The sequence below is a fragment of the Rhincodon typus genome, chromosome 11 (assembly GCF_021869965.1).
Source record: "Rhincodon typus isolate 14 chromosome 11, sRhiTyp1.1, whole genome shotgun sequence".
Classification (NCBI taxonomy): Eukaryota; Metazoa; Chordata; class Chondrichthyes; order Orectolobiformes; family Rhincodontidae; genus Rhincodon; species Rhincodon typus.
This window is the reverse complement of record NC_063342.1, coordinates 19,576,631-19,600,106: the sequence shown is the minus strand read 5'-3', so window position 1 is coordinate 19,600,106 and position 23,476 is coordinate 19,576,631. Positions and strand designations below refer to the sequence as shown.

Below are 23,476 nucleotides of genomic sequence, written 5' to 3'. Positions count from 1 at the left end.
GAGAGAGAGTGAGAGTGTGTGTGTGTGTGTGTGTGTGTGTGTGTGTTAGGGGCAATTCTATTTAAAAGAACACAGGGAGGAGTCAGATTCATACATTCTGCATTGGCTTCTGAGACATAGGCAAGTACAAGAATGAAGCACAACATGGGAAGGCTGCACTGTGGCTCTCCGCATCTTCCATCAAGGTCTCTTGCCTGGGAGCATAAGTATTACCCCCAGCAATCCCGAGGAAAAAGCCAGTCTCCAACCACAAACAGCTGTGGCTGATGTGACAGGCATGTTGAGCAGCAGGAATGTGGTGTCTCACATTCAAGCCCAGAAGAGGCTTGATGTTCTCGTGAGGACAGGAGGGAAGAGGCAGCCATGGAGTTTGACAGGGTGTTAGAACACATAGCTAGGGAGAGATTGGGATTACCTAGATACATGGTTACAAAATTAGAAATCACACAGCAACATAGCACATAACCCATAAATCATTAATGCAAGGACCATGTCTTTTTATTTTGTGTTTTTAAAAACTGGGGACGGAAATGAGAAACTCAGTTTTAAAATCCAGTGTTTGAAAATGTGACTGCAATTCTGAAAGTGGCTAACCTGTCACCTACGCCAAGCATCATGTAAACAACTGTTTGAACAAGCAGTAATTGAGGTTAGAGTTGTAGACAATTTGGAGCTGAGGGGGTGTACAGTTAAAGATTTTGTTGGCAACGAAAGGTTGATTCATATATGAATTAGTGAATCAATGTCAGAGATCATTTTGCCTGCCAACGACTGTTTGATTGGTTCTCAGTTAACTAAACAACTTAAAGCTGGGAACAAATTTCAGAGTGACAGAGTGGAATTCAATTCTTCCATAGCTCAGGAGCAGTCTTCCTGTTCTCTGCAGTCAAAACTCACTGCAAGCCCAAAGAAAACCAGGTCAGAAATCAGACAACACCAGGTCACAGTCCAAAAGGTTTATTTGAAATCACAAGCTTTTGGAGCGTAGCCTCCTCGTCAGGTGAACTGCTCTTTTTTGCACTATCTTGAGAGGGCGGCTGATGAATCTGGTGTTAATGCATCTCCTGACAGCTTCAGCACACATGTCGAACCTAGGGCAGTAGTCTTCTGGAGAGGTTCAATCCAACTCTTTATTCTTTGGTCGCTGCACCACGGATTTCTCTGTCGACTGTTCTGATTCGTTAGTTGTCTTGTTGGGCTCGCCACTAACATCTTGAAGTTTGTAGAAGAATTCCCGGAGCCTCATTTGTTTGATGAATTCCTTTGTGTCTGCCACGAGACCAATGGTGTCCATTTTGGTAGTTGGGCAGAAACTGAGCCATTGGCTAAGAACTTCAATTTTGTCCAGTTGAAGGATGTGGTCGGACAAGTTAATGGTGGATTTCCCTGTTGTGGTACCTGTCTCAACCGTGGTACCAGGGGAGGCTTGGTTACTGCTGGTGGTGGTGGTAAGTTTCTCCAGTTTCTTGTTCTGGGTGTGCATGTAGGCAGTGTACTTCCATTGCCTCATCTGCTTGGCTTATAGTGTCTTTATAGCTGGTCTGCTGTATCCTGAGAGCAAGCTGAGGACACGGACTCTATTCCAATTTCAAAGTTGCAGCATCTGTGATAGAGTTGATGGACGAGATGATAGAGGAATATGCGAGAGGTGCGAAGGCAAGGTCTCTCAGTTTAGTCCATGTTGTAGGTTGACTTGAGTGGATTTGTGATCTGTAGTCCTTTCAGGATTTTCTCTGCTTTCTTGCATCTCTGCAGAAACTTGATGTTGTGGTTGATATGCGTGATCTTCTTGGAGATCCTCTCCACTCTGAGCCAGCAGTTGGTGGTGTCAATGGTAGCCATGATGGGGAGGTGCCGGTGTTGGACTGGGGTGGACAAGGTCAGAAATCACATGACACCAGGTTATGGTCCAACAGGTTTATTTAAAATCACAAGCTTTTAGAAGAAAACCCACTTCCTGAAGAAAACCAACTCCTCTTTCTTGCAACAATTGTTGTATGCTTGTGACTTTAACAGATAAGTTAGAGACTTTTTATAAAGCAACCGGACACTGTGCATCTCTCACCAGCCAGTGGAAGAAACGAGAGAAAGACAAATGAAGCAATGTGCTGACCAGAAGAATCATAAAGATCATCTCAGCAACAGTACCCGAGAAGTGACTACCAAATTCTTTCCCCTCTGTCCACAAAATACTTATGCTATATGTTTGTCTGTGTGAGTATAAGAGGGAGCTTATGAGGGAATTAGCACTTTAATTAATTGCATTACATGCCAATGACTTATAACTGTTTACCTGCAGATAAAGTCTAATTATTTGTAACAAATGGTGATTCTTGTCCAGTGCAGATACCTGGCCAATGTTTTCTATCAATTTAGGTCTGAAAGTCAGGTATATTGAGGAATGTTGCATGTTTAACTTTTGTGACGATTCAGGAACAATGAGGCTTGATTCCCATGGACTACCTCAGTAATTTGGAACATGGAGTTCTGTCACCACGAAATGAAATATGAGCACCTGCACGATAAAGACTTTGAATCTTTTCTCCCAGTCAGTTCCAAATCAAACTTTCCATTTTCCACAAGCTCTTCAAGTAGGATGCAGAAGTGCAGCAGAGGGAGGTCATTCTCCTAGGAAGTATGACTGCATGACTATTGTGCAACCACTAGCAGCATGGATCTCTCTCTCAGCGGGGCCTCCAGGGGAGTTAGAGAGGTTGTTGTCACATGATGCAATGTACATCACAAGTGATCAGAAGCAAGGGTTACTTATTGGTTAGCCAATTCTTTATCCATGCTAATATATCACCTCCATACCAGAGCTCTTATTTTGTGCAATAACCATTTATGTAGCACCTTACTAAATGCCTTTCAGAAATCCATCTACAGGTACCCCTTTATCTATCCTTCTGGATAAGCCCTCAAAGATCCCTTCAATTTCACAAACACCATCTCCCCTTCAGTTAATCACATGGTTGAATAGATTAAGATTTTCTAAATGTCCTGCTTCTACCACATTAACAACAATTTCAGCATGTTCCCAATTACAATTGTTATACTAACTGGCCTATAGCTTCTTGTTTTCTATCTCCCCTTTTTTGAATAGTGTTAATATTTCTAATAAATTCTGACACAATGGACAATATAATTCCACCCTATACACCTATACAGTATTGTAATAAAACATAGGATTCTTACAAGTTGAATTGCAGGTAACTATAGGCCAGTTAGCTTAACTTCAGTCGTGGGGAAAATGCTTGAATCTATCATTAAGGAAGAAATAGCAAGACATCTGGATATAAATTGTCCCATTGGGAACACCCAGCATGGGTTCATGAAGGGTAGGTCATGTTTAACTAATTTGGTGGAATTCTTTGAGGACATTACTTGCATGGTGGACAATGGGGAACCTGTGGATGTTGTGTATCTGGACTTCCAGAAGGCATTTGACAAGGTGCCACACCAAAGGCTGCTACATAAGATAAAGTTGCACGGTATTACAGGTAATGTATTGGCATGGATAGAGGATTGGTTGATCAGTAGAAAGCAAAGAGTAGGGTAAATGGGTGTTTTTCTGGTTGGCAGTCATTGGCTAGTGGTGTGCCTCAGGGATCAGCGTTGGGACCGCAATTGTTTACAACTTACATAGATGATTTGGAGTTGGGGTCTAAGTGTGGTGTGTCAAAATTTGCAGATGACACTAAGGTGAGTGGTAGCGCAAAGTGTGCAAAAAACACTGAAAGTCTGCAGAGGGATATAGATAGTCTAAGTGAGTGGGCAAAGGTCTGGCAGGTGGAGTACAATGTTGATAAGTGTGAGGTCATCCATTTTGGTAGGAATAACAGCAAAATCGACTATGTTTTAAATGGTAAAAAAATTGCAGCACGTTGCTGTGCAGAGGGACTTGGGTGTCCTTGTGCATGAATCGCTAAAAGTAGGATTGCAGGTGCAGCAGGTAATTAAAAAGGCAAATGGAATTTTGTCTGTCATTGCCAGAGGAATGGAGTTTAAAAACAGGGAGGCTATGCTGCAGCTGTATAGGGTCCTGGTGAGTCCACACCTGGAGTACTGTGTGCAGTTTTGGTCTCCTTACTTGAGAAGAGATATACTAGCACTGAAGGGGGTGCAGAGGAGATTCACTCGGTTGATTCCAGAGTTGAGAGGGTTGGATTATGAGGAGAGACTGAGTAGACTGGGATTATACTCATTGGAATTCAGAAGAATGAGGGGAGATCTTATAGAAACATATAAGATTATGAAGGGAATAGATAAGGTGGAGGCAGGAAGGCTGTTTCCGCTAGCAGGTGAAACTAGGACTAGAGGGCATCGCCTCAAAATAAAGGGAAGCAGATGTAGGACTGAGGTCAGGAGGAACTTCTTCACCCAGAGGGTTGTGAATCTGTGGAATTCCCTGCCCAGTGAAGCGGTTGAAGCTACCTCACTGAATGTTTTTAAGGGAAGGCTAGATAAATTTTTGAACAGTAAAGGAATTAAGGGTTATGGTGAGTGGGCGGGTAAGTGGAGCTGAGTCTCAAAGATCAGCCATGATCTTATTAAATGGCGGGGCAGACTCGAGGGCCGGATGGCCTACTCCTGCTCCTAGTTCTTATGTTCTTATGTTATAAGCACTTTCTGTTTTAGTATCCTTTGGTACTACCAGCTGTATTTCCTCTGGTGCACTTGTAAATTATGACACTGTAATCCGTTGAAACCTTTTAAATCATGTTCAATTTGAACAATGTGGACTGGCTAATCTAAGATAATGTCATTTCCAGTTTAACCACAGGAAAACTTTCAAAACATTCAACCCAAAATATCATGTGTCTTCTGCATTCAAAACAATAAGTTATATACACAATAAACTCACACATCTCTATGAGATATGTATAGACATCAGCTGGGAAAATTTGGAATTTTATGGTCAAAATTAACACTCGTGCTGCAACATTTCAAAAGTAAACTGGATACTCATTAAGCCAAAGATGTATTGTCTTAAATAAAATTTATCAGCAGGACAAGTATCTATTACATACTTGCAGCTTGTGGCTCAACCTCCTGTAAGATAGTAAATAATCAATTTTGAGTGAGATCTTGGAAAAATATCCTAAAGTAATTAAAAGCAGAGATGCTCACCAAAAGCTATACGATTCCGAAGATTTAGAACTGCAGAAACGAACCATAAGACATGGAAAATTTAAATGTCAGCTTAAATAAATCATCTCTATTGCCTTTAAGCCTGTATGCCCTTATGAACAGGAACTGCAGGCCAAGTTATTTTCCACAAGATCAGTAAATTAATCTCCTGGTACGAACTGGTACAATCTTCCTTCAGTCAGATGCCAGGCCTGGCAGGGTGACGTATGCAGTAGTAAAAGCTGCTGATCTTGGTGACTAGCTGCTCAGTAAACAGTCAAACTCCAACCGGAACAGGATCCAGCTGCAGCCTGCCTACAAACTAAATGGCACGCTTGGCACAAACACAAACCCTTTTGACTTCTTTCAAGCATTGTAAAACAATCAATTTGAGTATGTGTGAGTATTCAAAACTTAACTTATCAAAATCAAGAAATCCATATCCTTTTAAGTATAGGCATTTTTTTCCAAAACTCTGATCTGTTTGCAGTTACTGTTTCAAGAAACAACAATGCCTCTTTAAGTTTACAAGTCTTTCAGAATTTTGCAGCATACAACTGATATTGTTCCACATTTATACAGTTGGCAGCACTTGTGAAACCATAGTCCACAGATTGCGTAACTAATTCACAAAGAAATTTCTAATCAAAATTTCAATCAACTTCAGACAGAAACAAATAACTCAGGAACAATGCATATCGGAACCAGGATTTTAAAAACAAACAAGAGTAAAAAAGTTTGCTTTATTTGAAATCTATAGTTAGATCTCTGTTTTGTTTACCTGTAGTCATCTGCAATACCATCTCACCAGTCACTTTTAACAGCGTTCACAACCTCCAGGGATGTTTAGTCCAGTTGAAATCCATATTTAAATTATAAAACAAAGCGGCAATTTGGGGTTGGAGTTAATTCAGCCTCTCATGGCAAGAAATATGATGGCCAGGCCCACGTAATCATGGGAGAGGCCTTACATCAGTCCCATAGCCCGAGGAGGAAGGGAACGCCCCATCACAGGTTTCTGATTACCAACACCAGGATGTCAATCAGATTCTTAATGAACCAGTTGATGCCCACTATCCCCGAGCCCACTGCAAATTGATGGCAGCTTGGGATTAAATGCAGGTACCATGGCTTTCCCATGGCCCCAGTAGGTTTCCTGGGGATGGCTGCCCCTCACTATCTGTGCCCAAAAGATACTGCATTCGGCAGGGGAAGGTCAACGAAAGACACTCCACCACCATTGTCACTGACCCATCAGTGACCCACCCCTGCCAGCAAACCCCATCTCACCTTCACTCACTGTGGCCTGAGATCCCTCAACAAGCCTAAGTTTCTGCCGGGCATATTACTACCAGAAGTCACTGCACAAGAAGCTATGAGCCTTTGTTTAGCTGACAGCTCTCAGATGGGGAAGATGACCTCTGCCAGGTAGTTCAATCCTGGGGAAGGCCCAATGGTGGTTACTAAAGTTTCTGTAGAATATTTGATTCAGTTGGGTCTCCACCAGGAGGCTAACAGGAGTTCTCCATTAGTTTTCTAATCGGGGGTGGGGGGGTGAACATAAGTCCCCATTGGGATAACAAGACATTGGTTGTGAAAAGGTGTCTTTGTAACAAATACAGTATGAATTTGATTCCAAAAGAATCTAAGATCATAGAGTCATAGAGTCCTACAGCACGGAAGCAGACACTTCGGTCCAACATAATGCCACTGGCCTACTCCTGGCCCATATCCCTCCAAACCTTTCGATTCATGCATCTAGCCAAATGTCTTTTCTTGCTTAAGACAAGGTTTCATCATCAAACACGTGGTTTGATAAAGTGAAAGACGCCTGGTTCTAACAATCTGATGGATAAAACAAAAAACGAACAGTAGGAAATTGTTTTCATGGTATGATTCAGGCTGAGTGGAGGAGATAAATTACCAGAGATGCAGTCATAAAGCCAAGGCCAATTCCACATAAACTAATTAAACTGACCAGACCCTACCTGCCCAAACCTGTTCTTTGCTGAAGTCAGCAGCGCTGTTTATACAATAACATTTATACAATTGACTAAAAAAAGGAGCAAGACAAGTTGAGCAGTAAAGTTCACGAGAAACCAGACAGTTAGCACCGCAGTTGCTCAAACATCAAAGAATAGATAGTTACACCGAACTGTGGTTATCATGCTACTAAGAATGAAGAAATATATATCTGCAGTTTTTCAGAACTAAGATGGGAATAATGGAGAATTTCTATAATGCAGAATACACTTCTCCATTACTTCTCAACAATATGCGTTAGCCCAAAAATTCATTCTGATTGCATCACCACACAGCCATTGATCAGCATGATTATTAGCTCAAGACCAAACGATAAAATGGTGGATCTGTATCCAACTCCTATAAGTTGGGAGTCCCCAGGATATACTGCACATTGTATTTTATAACTGGCACAAGGAGACGATTTAGATTCAAATCTGGGTTACAGACGTGAAAGGGTGGTGTTGTAAACCATGAAGATAAACCTTTCATATAAGTAGCTGGGATGGCTCTAGGCTGCAAAATGCCCACTCCAGCGCAGGTTTAAGATAGGACTGTTCAAAGAGGAAGTTTCTATTTTTCACTCTGGGGATACTTGCAAAGTTCCACTTCCAGCAGTTATTTTAAAACAGAGGTGAGAGATCAAGTGACTAGAGATTAAGAATCACTGACAGTAAACTGTGCAAGAAACCGGAAACAAAGAGGGGCATGTACAGAATTTTCTCAGACTGTCGAGAGACATTAGGCATGGGGACAGTTGTCAGTTTTGAGACATTTATTTGCTAGTGGATAATTTTTTTTAAAATATTCACTAACAGAATGAGGGTGTCGCTGGGTAGGCAGCATTTATTGCCCATCCCTAATTGCCTAGAGGGCAGTTCAGAGTCAACCACATTGCTGTGGGTCTGAAGTCACATGTAGGCCAGACAGGTAAGGATGGCAGTTTCCTTCCCTAAGTCATATTAGTGAACCAGATTGGTTTTTCCTATATTTGACAACGGGTTCATGGTCATCAGTAGACTCCTAATTCCAGATATTTTACTGGATTCAAATTCCATTATTTGCCATGGCAGGATTCGAACCCTGGTCCCCAGAATGTTATCTGGGTCTCTGGATTAACAGTCCAGCGATAATACCACTAGGCCATTGCCTCCCCAAAAATTAGTAACTTGGCAAAGGTGCATGTACACTTGTGTAAAAGATGAAACTCCCTAAAATTCTACTTTTAGAAAGGACTCATCTTTTTAAGAGACAAGTCAACATTGCAAAACTTTTACTTATCAAGGCCCTCTCTTTTCATGTTGATTGCTGTGGAGAAATACATTTTCTCTCTTCTTGCTTATTTAACTAATGTATTCCCATTTGTTCCTCTGCTTCTCCTATGCTGAGATGCTGGTGACCACGTCATCCTCAACTCCAGTCCCACTCCAACAAATCTAAATGGATGCCTCCTGCTAGACTGTTTGAGAAACAAGAACTGACACTGAGGTGAGATTGGAAATCTATCATTTACCAAAGTCTGTGTGTCTCTGTGTCCACGTGGGGTGGAGTGGACCTTAACTAATCAATAAACCCTTTCCACAACAGCATTTGCTGTCAATTGCTGACTCTGAAATTTATCACTCTTGTGGTGTCTAGTCTGACATTTAGGAAGGCTTATATTGTTGAAGATATTCTTCCAGATTGAGGTATTAAACCTTCTCCTTCAATGGGTGAAAAGATTGCATGGCACTTTTATCTTCCCTGAAGAAAACAAAGTTCACTGCCTCAATCAGCTCCAGCAAAAATGCATTCACGGGTAACTTATGACATAGCTGGACTTTGTTTTGTTCAATCCAGCTGACTTGTCTGCCTATGAAACAATAAATACACTGCACAATTAAATTATTGGCTACAAAGCATTTCAGGATGTCTCAAGGGTGTAAAAGTCATAATATAAATGCCAGTTAAAGCAAAAGAAGAGGGCTGCAGCAAGTTAACGTGGCAATTAATGATCTCATGATGACCAAAGTGACTTTGACAGAACCGTGAAGGGAATGACTACATTTCTGCGCACAAATGGTTCACTAATCAAAATGGTTCTAGATTTGAATAACAGCAATGCCTGTTAAATATTAAAAATGTCAGCCAGAACTACCTTCTCAACTAAGGAGCAACAAGAGTTGTGGACTCAGTTATCCATAAAAGCCATTAAAGTGCCCAGTTTAAAAGGGGTCAAGGTTTAAAGCTGAAAAGAGGAGATTTGAAGAAATAATGAGAGGCCAAAAGTTACAGTAGATCCAGCATACGCGATAAGATTTAGGTTAATGGCCTTTTCCCGTTTCTAAATATTTTCATGCAAAATTTCTTCTTGAAATTGAAAGATAAGTGGAAACTAGAAACCCTATTGAAACCAGAGCTGTGCTCAAATATTACATCACACGATCATACAAGAAACAGTAGACTGATAGTGACCATTTAAGTGAGGAAATACAGACTGTATAGATGACTGCACTTTCACAGTCACATTTCTGTAATAAGTGCCTTTATAACTGTAAAACTGACAGTGCTGCAGCTTAGTGCAAAACATCTCTCAAACATAATTGAAGTGATTTGTTTCAAAGTATTTTTTTTCAACCAAATCAATCCAGTTCAGTGAAATGTTGAGTGTGACATTTACAACAGAGGATGGGGTTCAACAAATGGAACTTTCTTTGAATATACAATGAGTGGAATTGCATATGGGTCTGAGTGACATGGGCCATGACATGATGTGTGGCAGAATTAGGTGAGAAGTGTAGTGAGGCGTATCTTGACATCGGGAACAACTTGCACCAATTTTTATGTTTTTCTCAAATGACATGTGCCTCAATGTTTGCACCCACCCCAACCTCCCACTGTCCACCATATGTCACCTAAGTTCCATCAAAATGCTTACAGCACCCAATACCAACTCCACACCTCATCATTGATCTTGGAAAACGGGACTACCCACGACTCCAGTGTAAATTAAAATTAGAAACCTTTAAGTGTCTATTAGGTTTGCAAACAATCAGGAAATCAGAAATCACATCTAATGCATATTATGTTAGTACAGCCTCTTAAATTTTCAAATAGTTTCTTGGATCAATAGATGACCTGCTCTGCAGAATTCAATTTTTGTTTTGAAACTTTGCGAAGCATTTATAATGGCTACAGTTGTGATATCAAAACCTTAGAGCTACATTTGCTACATTTACTGACTTATTTTCATTTCAGGATAGAGTTCATGTCAATCAATTGAGGGGTGCAAATGCAAAGATTTTATTTTTAATTTTCAGTCACAAGGTTTTTTTTTAATAGCCAGCACTGTCAGTCAATCTAAATCTCAGCAGAAGGCATGATAGCAACATTTTCTAGCCTTTAACAAGGGGAACTACAATAGAATGAGGGAGGACTTGGCTAAAGTAGACTGGAAACAAAGATTTTATGGTGGGACAGTTGACGAGCAGCGGAGGACTTTCAAAGCAATTTTTCAAAGTGCTCAGCAAAAGTATTTTCCAATGAAAAGGAAGGACTGTAAGAAAAGGGGTAATCTGCCATGGGTCTCTAAAGAAATAAGGGAGGCTATCAAATTGAAAGAGAAGGCATACAAAGTGGCCAAAAACAGCATGAAACTAGAAGATTGGGAAAACTTTAAAGGTCAACAGAAAGCCACAAAAAGAGCTATAAAGAAAAGTAAGATAGAACATGAGAAAAAACTAGCACAGAAGATAAAGACAAATAGCAAAAGTTTCTATAAATATATAAAACAAAAAAGAGTGGCTAAAGTAAACGTTGGCCCTTTAGAGGATGAGAAGGGGAATTTAGTTATGGGATATGATGAAATGGCCGAGGCATTGAACAGGTATTTTGTATCGATCTTCACAGTGGAGGACACTAATAACATGCCAGTAATTGACAAAGAGACGAAGGTAGGTGAGGACCTGGAAACAATCATTATTACGGAAGAGGTAGTGTTGGGCAAGCTAATGGAGCTAAGGATTGATAAGTCTCCTGGCCCTGATGGAATGCATCCCAGGGTACTAAAAGAGATGGCGGGAGAAATAGCAGGTGCACTGGTGGTAATTTTCCAAAATTCTCTGGACTCTGGGGCAGTCCCAGCAGATTGGAAAACAGCAAATGTGACGCCACTGTTTAAAAAGGGAAATAGACAAAAGATGGGGAATTATAGACCGATTAGCTTAACCTCTGTAGTGGGGAAGATATTTGAGTCTATTATCAAGGAATAAATAGCAAGGCATCTTGATAGAAATTGTCCTGTTGGGCAGACGCAGCATGGGTTCATGAAGGGCAGGTCATGCTTGACAAATCTTTTGGAATTCTATGAAGACATTACGAGCAAGGTGGACAATGGGAACCCAGTGGATGTGGTGTACCTAGATTTCCAAAAGGCCTTCGACAAGGTGCCGCACAAGAGGCTACGGCATAAGATAAGGATGCATGGCATTAAGGGTAAAGTATTAGCATGGATAGAGGATTGGTTGACTAACAGGAAGCAAAGAGTGGGGATAAGTGAGTGCTATTCTAGCTGGCAGTCAGTGACTAGTGGTGTGCCTCAGGGATCGGTGTTGGGACCACAATTATTTACAATTTATATAGATGATTTGGAGTTGGGGACCACGTGTAGGGTGTCAAAGTTTGCAGATGACACTAAGATGAGTGGCAGAGCAAAGTGTGCAGAGGACTGTGAAACTTTGCAGAGGAACATAGATACATTGAGTGAGTGGGCAAAGGTCTGGCAGATGGAATACAATGTAAATAAATGTGAAGTCATACATTTTGGTAGGAGTAATAGTAAAAAGGATTATTACTTGAATGGTAAAAAGTTGCAGCATGCTGCTATGCAGAGGGACCTGGGTGTTCCAGGTCCTCACCTACCTTCGTCTCTTTGTCAATTACTGGCATGTTATTAGTGTCCTCCACTGTGAAGATCGATACAAATACCTGTTCAATGCCTCGGCCATTTCATCATATCCCATAACTAAATTCCCCTTCTCATCCTCTAAAGGGCCAACGTTTACTTTAGCCATTCTTTTTTGTTTTATATATTTAAAGAAACTTTTGCTATCTGTCTTTATATTCTGTGCTAGTTTTTTCTCATGTTCTATCTTACTTTTCCTTATAGCTCTTTTTGTGGCTTTCTACAGAAGGTAGGTTTGCAGGTACAACAAGTAATTAGGAAGGCAAATGGAATTTTGTCCTTCATTGCTAAAGGGATTGAGATTAAAAGCAGAGAGGTTATGTTGCAGCTGTACAAGGTGCTGGTGAGGCCACACCTGGAGTACTGTGTGCAGTTTTGGTCTCCTTACTTGAGAAAGGATGTACTGGCACTGGAGGGGGCGCAAAGGAGGTTCACTAGGTTGATTCCGGAGTTGAGGGGGTTGGCTTATGAGGAGAGACTGAGTAGACTGGGATTATATTCATTGGAATTCAGAAGATTGAGGGGGGATCTTATAGAAACATATAAAATTATGAAGGGAGTACATAAGATAGAAGTAGAGAGGATGTTTCCACTGGCACGTGAAGCCAGGACAAGAGGGCATCGCCTCAAGATTAGAGGGAGCAGATTTAGGACTGAATTGAGAAGGAACTTCTTCACCCAGAGGGTTGCTAATCTATGGAATTCCTTGCCCAGGGGAGTAGTTGACGCTACTTCAGTAAACGTTTTTAAAGATAAGGTAGATTTTTTTTTGAACGATAAAGGAATTAAGGGATACGGTGAGAACGCGGGTAAGTGGATCTGAGTCCACGAAAAGATCAGCCATGATCTTATTGAATGGCGGAGCAGGCTCGAAGGGCCGGACGGCCTCCTCCTGCTCCTAGCTCTTATGTTCTTAAAAAAAATTCTTTATTGCATTATACCACAATACCACAATATTAGTCAATATAAGGATGAATTTACCTTTGTAGGACAGATCCCTATGATAAATCATCTCCCTAAAATACATCTATATTACAATATACCATGTAATGGTGATATTTGAAGGGGTCAAAAAATTTTTAAACACCCTGTCAGAAAGTTTCCAAATCTTCAGCAGACTCCTTGCAGTTGCCACAAAGTCTAAGGCAATGAGTATTTTTTCAAAAAGGGTTTTTAAATCCCTCACAAGCACATAAAAAGAGAGTGTCTGGGAGGAAGCACAATTTTTCTGTAGCCCTAATAATGGAGACCCCACCACTGGATGAGAACCGCATGCATTTTGCACCTAAAGCCTGCCCATCTGGCAAAAGGCCACATGAAATGATGTGGGGTCACAATGGCACAATAAAATTGCGTTTCCAGAAAAAGCAAAACTATGTTCAGCATTTTGTCACCAAACTGCACCTCCATTGGGAGATGAAAAGCAGCCCTTTTTCTCTATTTGCCTCGGCACAGACCTGTTAATTTTTTCCAACATTCTTTGCCTGATGTGAAATTTGATAGATTTGGTTAAGTCTCCCCATATCTAGCTAAACTCAAACTTATAAGAATAACATTTTTCACATAATAATTTTTCATAATTTGAGTAACAGTTGTACAATTTTAAAAAATGCAATACATGAAAACAAGAGGTGTGCATGTAGCAGCGTGGGTACCTGATCATAATGTGAATCCCCGTAGTTGCAGGAAAGCAAGGTAAATCATGTCTCTCATATAAATTAAAAAAAAATAGAAAAATCTAATTATTCTGATTTGAATTGAGACCAAAATCTGTCTTCACCTACAGTACTACAAAATAGGGTTCTGACCTTACTCACAGCAGTTACTGTAAACATTTAAAATCTAACAGTCTCTACAGGCTGCTTGGACATAAAATCTAACCCAAGACAGAGGAAATATTGCTGCTCTGCTGGCATATTTTTCATTAAATAGGCAAAACTCTAACAATGAGCTAGGGGAGGAAAACCAAAACCAGCTAAGCTTCCTGACTGATGTTCAGTGACTCAGATCAGAAGTACATATTTTTGGATGCCAGAACAATATTGGACTTAATTACTATAGCCTCAAAAGTTAAATAGCTCGATGACATCCAAATTGGCTCTAAACAATAATTGGCTACCTTGGCAAAATACCAAATGGCACTGCAGACCGTAAAATTTAGGAAGAGCAAAGGTGAAACCAAGAGAGAGAAAATATAAAATAACTATTGTGTGCAGACTATTATGATTGCAAAAATACTGTTGTGCTGTCCTACATTCATTTTACTTACCAACAAAATGGTGGTATCTGAAAGAAAAGAGGTGGGGACCAGTTTGCCAAGTACTCCTGGTTCCAATCCGATCACTTTATCTAGGGACAAATTGACTACAATATTGGCATCCCATGCAGCAGGAAGAGAATTATCAGACATTTTCACCAGATAATTGAATTACACCAGTGTCCATGACTCAACTTCTCATAGGAGGTGAGAACACACCAGGGGGACCAAGCAAAAACAAAAAGCAAGTGTTGGAGAAACTCAGCAGGTCTTGCAGCATCGGTGAAGAGAACCAGTGTTAATGTTTCAAATCTATTATGATTTCAGAATATAAATGCATTCTGAAGAAGAGTCATAACGGACTCAAAAATTTTAACTCTGCTTCAATTTCCACAGAGGCTGCCACACCTGCTGAGTTCCTCCAACATTTGCCATTATTTCAGATTTCCAGCATCTGCAGTATTTTGCTTTCATTAGGAGGTCTGAGCAGCCTGTCAGTTAAAGACCATCTAACCTTTACATGGAAGAGTGGTGGGACAGAGATCATCTTGGGACACAGGCTTGCCATTGCAGTAGTCTCTCATGCTGTCCTGTAGAATGCTTGGGTTAAAGACAAACCTTGCAATGCCATCAGCATTATCTCGCCTTCTTTGTGTTTCTTGCTCCTGTGTCCCAGGCTCTTTGGCAGAAATCTCACTACTACCACTGTGAAATCATCATCAAATCACAGCCTAGCTCTTCAGGCTGCTCAGTTTCTCATTAAATGGCAATGCATGGGCTGGGTTCTCTAACTGAATTACTCGCAAAGATCCCAACCAAAGTCCCACTACTACTAGATTAGGACCCAAACACTTTTAGAAACCATAAGATTCTGCCCTAGATTCTCATACCAGCCTCACAGATGTACAATTACGACTCCTCCATGATGACCATGGTAGAATACCATGTCCAGCACCACCACGGGAGCTACAGTGATTCAAGATGACAACACACCTTATTTGCAGGGAAGGTATGGACAGTTAATAAATGCATGCATGGCCATATTATTCACATTGCATAAAGTAATATTTCAAATCCAATCTAAAAGGAATCAACTTTCCTGCACACAATCCTGGTTTGTTTCTAGTATTTAATGTTACCTTACCCACAAGTACAAGGATGATGCATCATTCTAACTTCTCCCCTCAACAAACTCCCATATATGGTTCCAGACACACAACAATGGGTATATATTTGAAAGTGATGAAATTAGAGGGATCCAGAGATGGGGCTGAAGAGTGGGACTAACTGGGTTGCTCTTTTGGGAGCCAGTACAGACATGATGGGTCAAATTGCCTCCTTCTTTACTGTAACATTCTACAATTCTATGAACATTAGCATGCCCTGAAAAGTTTTGCTTTCAACCTCAGATTCAGTCTATACCCAAAGGATCAATTTTGAAGAGTGCACGATCCCTTGGGTTACACAGCTTTGTAGGTTTCTTGTTTCAGACACCCGATAAGTGAAGAACACCTTTTACAAATCCTAGTGAGTTCAGTCCCTAAATGGTCAAATAAATAAGAAGCTATTGTAAAGACTGTCTTTTTTGGTTTTGTTCTTGTTAAAATTGTGGACAGAAATGAAAAAAAACTGCTTTAAAACCAATTTTAAAGGATTGCTGTATGTTTTGAAAAGCAACTTAAGGTAATCATTGTGTAAACAGCTGTATGAACAACCAGTAATTTAAATTTGGGTTGCAGATGAACTAGAGCTGAGGAGTTGCAGCTGGGTGGCAACAAAAAGTTGATTGGTCTATGGGCTGATGACCTGCAATCAATAACAAAAGTCTTTATCCTGTCAACAACCATGTGATTGGATCTGAGGTTCACAGCTTGGCACTGGAAACAAGATAGAGAAGTGTCTTGATCTCCACCAGCACAGGAGTCGTCTCTCTGTTCTCTGCAGTTAAAACCCATTTTAAACCTGAAGAAAACCAGTTTGTTTTTCATTCAGCAATTGTTGTAAACTGCAACTTTTAATTGATAAGTCAGAGATCTTTTATAAGCAAAGCATCCCTCTTATCTCTTGCAAACCATCTGAAAGCATCAGAGAAGGACGACTGAAAAGCAATGTTCTGACCAGTTCAAGGCTCATCGGAATCAGCTCAGCAACCTATTAATAGCAATGACTGAACTGCCTTCCAGATTTTCTTCTATTTTTCCTTGTCTGCAAATCTGTATCTGTGCGTGTAAGGGAGAGTTTATAAGGGGATTAGCGTTTTAACTTGTAGTTTATATGCTGATCGTTAATAATTGTTTACCTGTTCCTAGACTTTACCAGCAATAAATAGTAACTCTTATTAAGTACAAGCATCTTGTCTGTGCTTTCTTTCAACCTGGGTCTGAAAAATCAGGTAAATTGGAGAATTTTGCATTATCTTAAAATCTTTTAGTTTTGCAACAAGCCCAGAAATAACTGAGCTTGATTTCCACTGCATTACCCCAGTGAGTCATGTCACTATGTCTGGTTACATATTAAGGTCCCAATAAGTAACAATGAAAGGAACAATTATAGCGTTCTGCATTGTACACATCTGGTACAACATTTGAACCTTAAGCTACCCGTGAGATACTGAAGAAATTAAAGGCAAGTCAGTGATCTCTTCCATATGGTAACTTGTTTTGACGTCCCGAGAGATTGTTTTAATCACTGGGAACACTCAGGAGCTATTTTACACCAGGGATTCTAAATAAATGCAAGATGCTGTTGTTGTTCATGCTAATCCATCAAATGTATTGGCAGATTCCTTGATTCCAGCTCCCACAATGTACATTTTGTAGATTCCCCCTTGTTGGCTACACAGATCCATTCAATGCGGACTTTCTAGATGTCCATAGCTTTACCATATTGTTCAATCTGATTGGACTGTTTTTAATGTCAAACCACATTCCATGAAATTTTGTCTCCATTTCAATAGTACTATTAACAGTGATGAGAAGGAGGTAACCCTCAGCGAAAAATAATTCAGAAAACATTCGAGGATTTAGAAGTATTTAAAGTACAAACTTGCACCTTTCATGTCTCCAATGGAACTCAAAATGCTTCACAGCCAGTTAATGATCTTTGGAAAGGGGCACATGGACACCAATTTTCACACAGACTAGATAAGTGATTGAACGTTTTGCTCACGGTTTTGTTGGTTGAGGGAAGACACACTGACCATGGCATCCTTTCAAATAAATATATAATCTACAGGTGGCATGGTTGTTCAGTGGTTAGTACTGCTGCCTCACAGCGCCAGGGACCCAGATTCAATTCCACCCTTGAGCCATTGTCTGTGTGGAGTTTGCACATTCTCTCTGTGTCTGTGTGGGATTCCTCCAGTGCTCCGGTTTCCTCCCATAGTCCAAAGGTGGATTGGACAGCTAAATTGCCCATAGTGTCCAGGGATGTGTAGGCTAGTGGATTAGCCACAGTAAATACAGGGTTACAGGGAAGGGGTAGGGGTAGGTCTGCGTAGGATGCTCTTCGAAGGATTGTTGTGGATTCGATGGGCTGAATGGCCTGCCTCCACATGTAGGGATTCTGTGATTTTACAGCTTAAGGCTGCATATGTGCAGGAGCCACTATACAGGGAAAGAATGCAGTCGGTGTTATTGTAATGAACATGATGCTGATTGTTAAATTTAAATCTTTGATTGAAATCTGATCAGTGATAAAATGGATAGTTAAATTCTTCCAGCTTTATGTATAGGCAACAGAAACAGATTAGGTGTGTCCTCATCATTCTTTGGAAGGTATGTTTTTGGCAATGGCTTTTTAGACTGTACCAATTAGTTTGAAAAAGCGACTTTTGTTCTGACCTTTTGCTTGTTACCCTGTGCTATGGTGACGAGGAAATTAATGATTTACTTGCGTCTTATGGCTTTGTGCTTACTGAAGTTTGATCATTCTTGAGGATACTGGTCATTTCTTCTACTCCAGTTTCTGTGTATATCCAAATACCACATGTGTGACCAAAGTACATAAGGTATTGCTACTATGTGACTGTATCAGCTAATAAACAAATTAGTGAGAATGTGAAAGCACCCTGAAGAGCAAAACAACAACTCCCAAAAATCAAATAATAGAAAATTTAAAGAGCCTCATACAAAGATATTACTTTGTGCCCTGTCTAGGAACAGGTTTAACTTCTTATCAAGCTTTGCAATAGCCTAGCTTCTGAAGTTGAATTAAAATGAAGGTCACTGCACATCACCTTGTGCAATCTACCACAGTACTTCTTGAACATTTGCAGAGAGAAGCTATTTATTTACTACAGTTTTTTTCATAATAACCAATTTTGTTCTATTGAGCAGCTTGGCCACATAGTTAAAAAAAATACAAAAATATCATGTCTTCAACACACAACACCACTTTCCAACTCTGGCATTTTGCTTTGAGTCTAAAATAAACTGAACGTTTATTTTCATAAATATTTCAGCCTGGAAAAATCCACAAATAACTTTCTGTGGCTTATTTTATGAAAGATTTGGAATTCAGATCTCAAAATATTTAACACACAAATTCAGCATATAATTTTTACAAATAGGGAGATGGCAGGGTGTAACTAGTAGAATCTATCAAAAACATTTCTAATTAAATCAAATAAAAATAGGAGTACAAGAGCATAAAAAGAAAATAGAAACTGAGTAGTGCTATCACATTTGTCGCCCATCCCTAATTGCCCTTTCAGAAGGTAGTAGTGAGTCATAATTTTTTTTACATAGAAATGAGTTGCCTACAGAATCCCTACAGGCCCTTCAGCCCACCAAGTTCACACCGACCCGCAGAGCATCCCACCCAGACCCATTCCCCTATAACCCACCTAATCTACACATCCCTGAACACTATTGGCAATTTAGCATGGCCAATCCACCTAGCCTGCACATTTTTGGACTGCGTGAGGAAACCGGAGCACCCGGAGGAAACCCACGCAGACACAGGGAGAATGTGCAAACTCCACACAGACAGTCGCCCGAGGGTGGAATCAAACCTGGATCCCTGGTAATGAGGCAGCAGTGCTGACCACTGAGCCACCATGTCGCCCCAAATTTCATTGCAACTGTCCAAATGTTAGCCTTTAGGCTCTTCTGTAGTGACTTGGGACAACAGAGTTATATTCTAGGCCATTTCAGAAGACAGCTAAGAGTCAACCACATTGCTATGGGTCTGGAATCACATGTAGGCCAGACCAGGTAAGGATGTAGATTTCTTTCCCAAAAAGGAATCAGCTGGTTCTTACGTCAATCATTGAAATTTTTACTGAGTCCAGTTTTCAATTCCATATCAATTAGTAGCATATACTAGCTGGTATGGTGGGATTCAAACCAGTGTTCACAGGGTAATAACGTCATCCATAGGTTGCTAGACCACTGATGACCATTATACCTTTCCCATAGTGCCTAACCTTGAATCCAATCCAAATTGATGGAATGAAAGTCAAATGTGAATCATAAAGACTGCCCAGTTGGAGAAAACGATCCAAAGCAAGAGATTTGACAATATGGCACTAAAAAGGTAATTTCACTCTGAAGCCAGAATGATATGCAGTCAAACTGTGAATGTCAATGCAGTACTGGATGTTTTTCTGAGGCTGAGGAACAGGAACACGTGTGGACAGAATAGAAAGAGCTCAAATCTGCATGTGAATTGTTACTCTGGATCCAAGAGCTGACATCCGATGTTAACAGTCCCAATATCCCTCACTGAGGCAAACAATTTGCCAGCGACAAAATATGAAGCAATTTTTGCTGCCAGAAAGCCAATCATTATACCGCTAGCTTGTTCTGAAAATTATAGGAAGAAATATTTGATGCACAAAAAGCATTAATACAGTGCTGCTATTTTAATGGTGCAATGATAAACAAACACGCTTTTTGGTTTAGACTTCCATAGAATATGCTCTGAAACTGGAGATAGAGCACGAGATGCAGTGGTGTAGTCGGTAAGGTCACTGGACTAGTAACCTGAGCACCAGGCTAAATTCTGGGCACAGAGTCTCAAATCCCATCATAGTGGATGGTAAAATCTAAATTCATTAACATCCTTTAGGGAAGAAAATTTGCCATCCTTACTTCAGTCCAGCCTACATGTGACTCCAGACTCACTGTAATGTGCTTGACTATTAGCTGCCCTCTGAGTAATTAGAGATTGGCCAGTGATGCCCAATAATAAAAACAAAGTGATTCCAGTAACAGCAGTAACAGAGACAAGAATTCACTCAACCCTCATGTTTCGGAAAGTCTACATAAGTGCTGAACAGATAAGTGCTTCTGCTGGTTTCTTTCAAACAAAACAACACTTAATGTGCTAATATTTATTGATTAATATTGGTTGTTTGCCCAAGACCTATCCAGGCTGACTGCCTCCTTAACTCTGGAACTGTTGCGTACCTTCTGCAATGGCTGAAAGGTATGTTGGACTCCATTGGCTCTGATCCAGTTTTATTGATTGTGTATTTTAGATAGTTCTAATAGTTTTAGTATATGTTTATTTTAGATTTTACGTATTTATTTTCTTTTATTGATATTATATTGAGTTTTATTAATAAAGTTGCCTAGTTTTAATCACTAGTAAGGGTGGACAGTGATGGTGGTTTGTAATAAACTTCACTAAAACACATCAGATGATATCAGTAGGGTTTAGATGCTAACCAAAAGTTGTGTGACCTCACTCACGATTTCCGCATTCGGTACTCTGCTTTACAATAGAATGACCTATTCCCTTCTATAAGACCTAGTTGGCTGAGCTAAATAGTGGGCTTTAATGATGTGTCAACGAGCGATGTTAAAACTCAGCCAGAGCACTACAGACTGCTATAGATTGGAAATTGATCGTCATCGTACCATTCAATAGCCACATGCACTTACATAGTATTTTTAATGCAAATATCCCAATGTGCTTCAGGAGAGAGCTGTAAAACAAAACTTGATACTGGCCCATTCATATAAGGAAATATTAGCACAGAATATCAAAGGGATAGATTTTAAGGAGCAGGTTAAAGGAGGAAAGAAGTAGAGAGATGGAGCAAAAACAGAAATTGCTGGTGAAACTCAGCTCCTCTGGCAGCATCTGTGGGGAAGAAAGCAGAGCGAACATTTCAATTGTGGTGACTCCTCGTTAATATTCAGGTGTTAGGTCACGTGAAACAATCAAGGTTGCAAAAAGTCTGGTTCAGCCTCAGCCAGGTACAGGGGACAGGGATGGAGTTGGCAGGTAAGAAATGGAATTTGTGGCAGTGATTAAAGACAAAAGCACGAACAAAGACAGAAATCGCCTTTAAAGCATCAGCTTTATATTGTGTATTAATGCTAGAGAACTGTCTGCTTTGTTTTGACAATTCAAGGAAAAAAAGGATGCAATTACAATGAGAGTACAGGTTATACTCAGTGCTGCTATTTTAATGGTGCAATGATAAACAAACACGCTTTTTGGTTTAGACTTCCATAGAATATGCTCTGAAACTGGAGATAGAGCACGAGATGCAGTGGTGTAGGCGGTAATGTCACTGGACTGGTAACCTGAGCACCAGGCTAAATTCTGGGCACAGAGTCTCAAATCCCATCATAGTGGATGGTAAAATCTAAATTCATTAACATCCTTTAGGGAAGAAAATTTGCCATCCTTACTTCAGTCCAGCCTACATGTGACTCCAGACTCACTGTAATGTGCTTGACTATTAGCTGCCCTCTGAGCAATTAGAGATTGGCCAGTGATGCCCAATAATAAAAACAAAGTGATTCCAGTAACAGCAGTAACAGAGACAAGAATTCACTCAACCCTCATGTTTCGGAAAGTCTACATAAGTGCTGAACAGATAAAGATTCACTGTGGGTCATGAGACATGAATTACGTACGCTTACTGCTCAAGTAATCAATGACAGTAATTCCATAGAATAGCTAGGGAAAAACCTCCTGAATTATAATAGCATTTTAGCCATCTCCAAATCTTACATTTTTCTAAATCAGACATACCCGCCACTGCTGTGTCGCTGATTGTGTTTGGACATTTTGTACGGCAGTGTCCGTTCTCCTAAATTCTCCAGGTTCCTCACCACAGCTCCATGCTCCAGTAATGCCTCCACTGTACGGCGTATGGCTGCAGCTGTCTCAGTCTGTTAAAGAAATAATGGGTGTGGAAGTGGGGGTGTAGGGGTAGGGTGTAGGAGAGAGATTGATAGAGGGGAAGACAGGAAAATGGGAGAGCAGAAAGATGATAATTTGAGTCCAATGGTGGCACCAACTAAAACACCACTTAATATCTCAAAACCCCAATCACTTCTCACTTGGAGTAATTTATTTACAAGCGTCAAAAGCTCCCCTAATAGGAAGCATTTTGAATTTGGAAGGAAATTCTAAATACAATAATATCTTCAGAATCTATGAAGTTTGACCATTTTGATGTCTATTTAGGATATGGAGAAAATCATGTTCTGGTCACCTCTAGATGAATGATTTACCTCCTGTGACACTGTAAATTGAAGGAAAAGTTATCCCTTCATGATATGTCTAGTGAATTTCAAAACAAAACTGCTTTTAAAGGCACCGCAAGGATAATTTCAGCACAGTCTTCTCACAACACATCAAGCCTTACACTGAGAGGTGCTCCTTGCTCATTTTTATTGCCACCAACCCGAACTTGACCAGCAGAATATCAATAATGTAGTAAAAGTTGATGTCTTCAATCAATTGAAGCATAGCATCAAAAATCAGAATGTGCTTGGGTAAATGCTACAGTACCCTATAAAATAATTAATAGCCGAGCATTTGGAAAACAGCAGGATTGGACAGAGACAGGATGGATTTATGAAAGGGAAATTGTGCTTGACAAATCTCTGAAACTCTTCAAGGATGTAACTCATAGGAGTTGTTCAGGAGAGCCAGCAGATATACTTTATTTGGTCTTTCAGACAGCTTTTGACACAGTCCCACATGACAGATTAGTGTGTAAAATTATACATAGGATTGATCATAGAATCTCTACAGTGTGGAAACAGGCTCTTCGGCCCAACAAGTCCACACTGACCCTCAGAGCATCCCACCCAGACCCACCCCCTCTATAACACACCTAATCTACACATCCCTGAACACTGTGGGCAATTTAG

The 23,476-nt window shown here is 40.3% G+C and overlaps 1 protein-coding gene and 1 long non-coding RNA gene across 2 annotated transcripts in view; one reads left to right on the top strand and one right to left on the bottom strand.

Moving 5' to 3' along the window:
• mrps6 (mitochondrial ribosomal protein S6) overlaps positions 1-23,476 on the bottom strand; it is a 92,431-nt gene that overhangs the window by 10,914 nt on the left and 58,041 nt on the right. Inside the window, exon 2 of the mRNA XM_048602967.1 lies at positions 22,347-22,486. Coding sequence (XP_048458924.1) covers positions 22,347-22,486 — 140 coding nt within the window. The remainder of the gene's footprint in view (positions 1-22,346; positions 22,487-23,476) is intronic.
• On the top strand, positions 5,346-16,698 carry LOC125484396. Its single transcript, XR_007263228.1, has 3 exons — positions 5,346-5,529; positions 8,573-8,640; positions 16,091-16,698. It is a non-coding gene; the product is annotated as an uncharacterized LOC125484396 (long non-coding RNA).